Here is a 4,892-nt window from a genome sequence, read left to right on the forward strand (position 1 = left end):
CAAATCCTGGTCTTTTGTGCTTCAAAAGTTAGAAAATTTCCAAAATAATACATATACTATATTGCAGAAGTCTAATATATACATTCTATTATGTAATCATATCATGGATTCATTGAGAGCTTAGAGAGATCAAGTTTTTGTAATTAAAGAAACTAGAAACTCAATGATAAGAAAACAACTCAATCCCAATTCTATTCAGGAGTCATGACAAGTTAAGTTGTCACACTCTGATTGAGCAATCAAACCAAACAAATAATGTAGAACATCAGAACATATTTGAAGCTAAGCAGAGGAGAATCTGATGCGTTAGTCTAATATAGAAAGTACATATGCTAAAAATAGTTTGGAGGATGTGGACAGTGCAGAGATAAACAAGAGCCATATACCTACATCGCGTGAATACGGATTGCATATTTGAAATGTGTCTTACTGGAGGATTGTCAAGTAAAAGAAATTTACTAATCTTAGTTTATAGCATACTGCTGAAGTACATCATTTACGTGCTTGAACTTATAACTAAACAAGGGGAACTAAAGCCACTAGTTAGATATGTTTGTCAAACCCTCCTTTAACATATGATGCTGGCAAATCAAATAGTGGTAAGTGGCCTACTGCTGTTTTAGATATATACTTGCAGAACTACTTAGAACCACATACTGTGAATTTCTTTCATTTTAACTTTCATCTAATATAAAGTTATTACAAATCAAGTACTAGCCAACTCATTTTTGTAACCGGAAGAAACACATGTCTTAAACTTATAATATAGTAGGAAACACACTATTACATAGCTAGACTGCTACAGCTATAGTGGGAAACACACTATTACACACTATTACATAGCTAAACTTGTATACAAGAAATAGAACAAACTTTAGCTAAAAAATCTGCCAAAAAGTAATATCAGGTTATGTAGAAACATCAGATAAGATTCTTACCTGACATATACAGCATGGCTCCAAGTTTGATGAGGATCGTCCATATACAGACCCGTGCTTCCGCTGTTTTATATGGACCGAAATGGTTTCTTCACTCAAGACTGTGTTTACATTTCCTATACGTTCTTCCAATGCCAATAGTTCCTAATATAGACGAAGCAATCAGTGAGACTCGCATCTCGAAATTTAGTGACAGCATAAATGAACTATATTACCTCATAGGACATGTTATCAACATCGAGCCTCATGTCTCTATGCCTATCATGGAACTCAACAACTCTATTGATAAAAGGATCAACCAACATATAATCCTGAGAAACGAAAGAAATGCAAATAATTACATAAGAAGTGTCCAGAAAAATTGTCAGGAGTTGCATTCACTAATAAGAAATCAATACATAAAGTGGCCAAGCAAAATTGACCACTTAGCCTTATAGCCTAAGCATGTAGCATAATTTACCTAAAAAATTAATTGAATTAGACACGATTCTTTTGTCCAAATGAAAAAAATTCATAAACTTGTAAAAGCTAGATTGCTGGCTTTTCTTCTTTGCCTTTTGATTATAGGAATATGAATACTATAAAGAGACCACTAAAAGTGAGCTTCTCTAAGATCTGCATACCATAAAGCTAAGCAACTTAAAGTAAATTCACTGATATTTAAGTTAATTAATAAATAAAAGTTAATTAATTAAGCAATCATAAAGCTCACTAATATTTTGATATTTTTTGATGTACTTAATAATTTTTGTTAAAGCTATGCACATTTGAAAATATTAATCTATGAGCACAGAAAGGAATAAGGCCAAAGCTATATAAGGCTTGCATTAGAAATTAGCAAATCTGATATCTAAATATGACACATAAACTATCTGATCATCTTTTCACATTCTCTATTGTATAAATTAGTCCTTCAGCATCTTCAAGTCTCAGACATCATTTGTTAGTAACACAATCTTTATGAAGTCTCTTATGCTATATTTGAGTTATATGCCCAAAACTACCTCCTCAAAATTAATATTCAGAACATCCGATCTTTGCAGAGGACAAAGAGTGTTCTAAGATTAAATTGGCGGCCATCACAGGAATCAAGCAGTAAAATGAAAGGTTAACTAAATTACAGTAACAATTTTATATATCTCAAATGCACCGGAGGGGTGCCTTCCAACTCCAGGTAAGATCCCACGACCACATCCAGATGCAATTAATTGGGATACATTGTACCAAAAATTGTTACAGTTCTTTTGTATTTATACACAGATGGGAGCAAACTAAAGCCTAGTATGGCAATATAAAAAAGTGATCAAACACGCGGACAGACACTTCAGGTTGACTTTTAACTATAATACATATAGATTCCATGACTTCTATAGTTATGCTTCGGGTCCTCTGGATCCAAAGAAATGAACAAAACAAAATAGCTTGCTAACTTTTGGTTAGTAAGAGCGATCAAGAAACCAATACACATTTTATTTTACATTTCTTTAGACTATCAGAGATAATAGACAAAACAAATATGTGAAGTTCCAGACATACCAAATAAAAATAAAATTGACTATTTGAAGAACACACACATAAAATAAATCAAGAAAAATCAATTTAAATAGAAGTACTGATGTCGAGTTAACAGGATGAAGATTTCCAGCTTATAGGTTCATCAAAAAGGATACTAGAAGCAAAATCAAACGGGGGNCAAATTGGGGGAGGGGGGGGAGCGATAGGGTTTCTGCAACTCCAGCCGCCCCTTTGGCAAGGACCACAAAGTTTCTCGCCATCGTGGTAATCGTTGCAGTTCTAATTCAACATAAAATTCAAAAAAAATGCCCCCGAAAATCAATTGTTCAGAATCTAGAAGCAAAGTCATACTGAGCAAATTCTTTGTCCAAATCAGACATCGAAAAAGGGAGATAAAAATTCTTCAAACTCTTCGATTAAACAATAATGCCAAATAAAAATTGAGTACCATTGGTGGATGGAGGCATCGAGTACTTACTTGAACAAAATCTATAAGGATAGAAGAAGATAGATATTGTTCTTCTATGTGGTTTTGAAGCCCTAGCCTTTTGCTAGTTGAATTTTGGTTTGTTTATAGGAGTAGAGAGAGAAGTGAGGGAGATAAAGCGAGGTAGAGAGTAATTTTTGGGCTAATGCGCAAGCATAAGTCGAGAGAGATTGCAATCTGCATTTGAAAAAATAAATCTCTCTAATGCATAAAATTGAAGGAGGGAACAGGGAAAAAGATTGGAGGGAAGATGAAAAATTGGTGATTCCCGGCATAACTTTTACTGGCCAAGCATTTCAATTGCCAGCGAGAGGATTTATCGCTGGCTATCAATCATTTGTCAGTAAAGATTTTACTTAAAGAATAACTAGCGGCTGTTAGTTTATTGCCACTAAATATTAGTCGGTAAAAGTAATTTTTGTTGTAGTGTCTGTGTTTCTTCTTCTTCCTAATTCGTGTAACATTTTTGGTTCTTCACGTTCTTCTTTTGCAAAAATAGAAGCAAAATTTAATATTGGCACAATTACCATCCTCAAAATGTCAGCCACCAGAATAGCTAACTCTTAGCTGATGCAATTTTCCCTTTCCCAAAAAAATACACATTCTACGCTGGGCTCAGTGATTAGACAAAAACTAATCCAAGTTATTCCAAGGTTTAGGCAAAAATACGTAAATGCACATGTTTATAACTGGACAGACTTCAGAGCTAACAATACTTTTGTAACGGTGAACCAAGAACAGAGAAAACAATAAGTCTCTTTTTCAATTCACATGACGTCAAACCAGCATGTATGACTAATCAACCTAGATAATTATTATGTGTCTTCCAGGATTTCTAAGCAAACTGCAAGGCCAATTATAATTTGCACCTAGCTTCCATCGGGGTCGGGGTAAGGTTTGCATACACATTATCCTCCCCAGACCCCACTTGTGGGATTTTACTTGGTCGTTGTTGCTTCCAACTTAAACAAGGTTGCTCATTAATTTGTGATACAACTTGCTCCAAAGATCATGTCAAATAAAGGAAGATAGTAAAATTGAATGCATAAAGCTGGAGGAAGACCGAAGAAGTCCCTATAGTTAAAGCATAAATAAAGAGACCTTCTAACTGCAATGGGACATCATGCCCATCAAAAGAGAAAGAAGAAAAAGAAAAAGAAAATGCAAGCAGGAGTTTGTGGATACAACTTTATCAGACATCCATAGAGTCCAAAGTAATTCATAAAATTTGCATAGCTCATCTTGTTCTCCCACCTAGACAATTATTGTTCTGAGAAGTACAAAAAAATGCCAATACGACAGTGAAGGGAAATAATTTCAACAACTTCTTTTAATCGGGTAATAATTTTAATATTATAATGTACATCTTCCTGCTTTACTTCCTTTCAACCCTTGGCTGCTTTCCTCTCTTCCTATCATTTGCATACCAGGTAAAATTTTGAGCGTTGTCTAACTCGGAATGCTGAATTTGAATTTTCAAATAAAATGCAATCAAATATTAGACCAAAGCAAGTCATGATATTCTTACAACCATCTTATTCTTTTTCCCAGCAGATAAAAGGATAACTTTGTCATCGACAATGTCATCCGCCTCAATCTTCTTACTCTCACCATCAACTTTGGCATTGTTCAAGTAAAGCCCTCCTTGCTTAAGCATTCGTCGAGCAGCCGATTTGCTCTCAAGCAAACCACTGGAAACATAAAGATCCAAAATCGGTATGTTCAACACCTGATCATAATTCATGGAGCAAGACGGAACATCAGCTGCAATACCCTCAATCGTTTTCCAATCCAATTTGGTATCAGCATTTCCAGGCTTCAGTGCCTCTGTGGCCTTAAGAGCCTCTTCCAATCCCTCTTGTCCATGAACAAACCGTGTAACCTCTTCAGCCAGCCTACGTTGAGCTGTGTTAGGAACCATATCCCGGTTTTTCCCATATCCCCTCTCCACC

The 4,892-nt window shown here is 35.1% G+C and overlaps 1 protein-coding gene and 1 long non-coding RNA gene across 2 annotated transcripts in view; both read right to left on the bottom strand.

Annotated features, from left to right (window-relative positions):
* Nucleotides 1-935: 935 nt before the first annotated feature.
* On the bottom strand, nucleotides 936-3,277 carry LOC109242821. The gene is made up of 3 exons (XR_002070438.1): nucleotides 2,932-3,277; nucleotides 1,154-1,249; nucleotides 936-1,082 (listed from the first exon to the last, which is right to left on the bottom strand). It is a non-coding gene; the product is annotated as an uncharacterized LOC109242821 (long non-coding RNA).
* Nucleotides 3,278-4,017: 740 nt separating this feature from the next.
* LOC109242823 (tyrosine--tRNA ligase, chloroplastic/mitochondrial-like) overlaps nucleotides 4,018-4,892 on the bottom strand; it is a gene marked incomplete in the record, with an annotated part of 2,044 nt that continues 1,169 nt past the window's right edge. Inside the window, 1 exon segment of the mRNA XM_019409683.1 lies at nucleotides 4,018-4,858. Within this exon segment, the coding sequence (XP_019265228.1) occupies nucleotides 4,454-4,858 (405 nt within the window).

The sequence above is a fragment of the Nicotiana attenuata genome, unplaced genomic scaffold (genome assembly GCF_001879085.1).
Source record: "Nicotiana attenuata strain UT unplaced genomic scaffold, NIATTr2, whole genome shotgun sequence".
NCBI lineage: Eukaryota > Viridiplantae > Streptophyta > Magnoliopsida > Solanales > Solanaceae > Nicotiana > Nicotiana attenuata.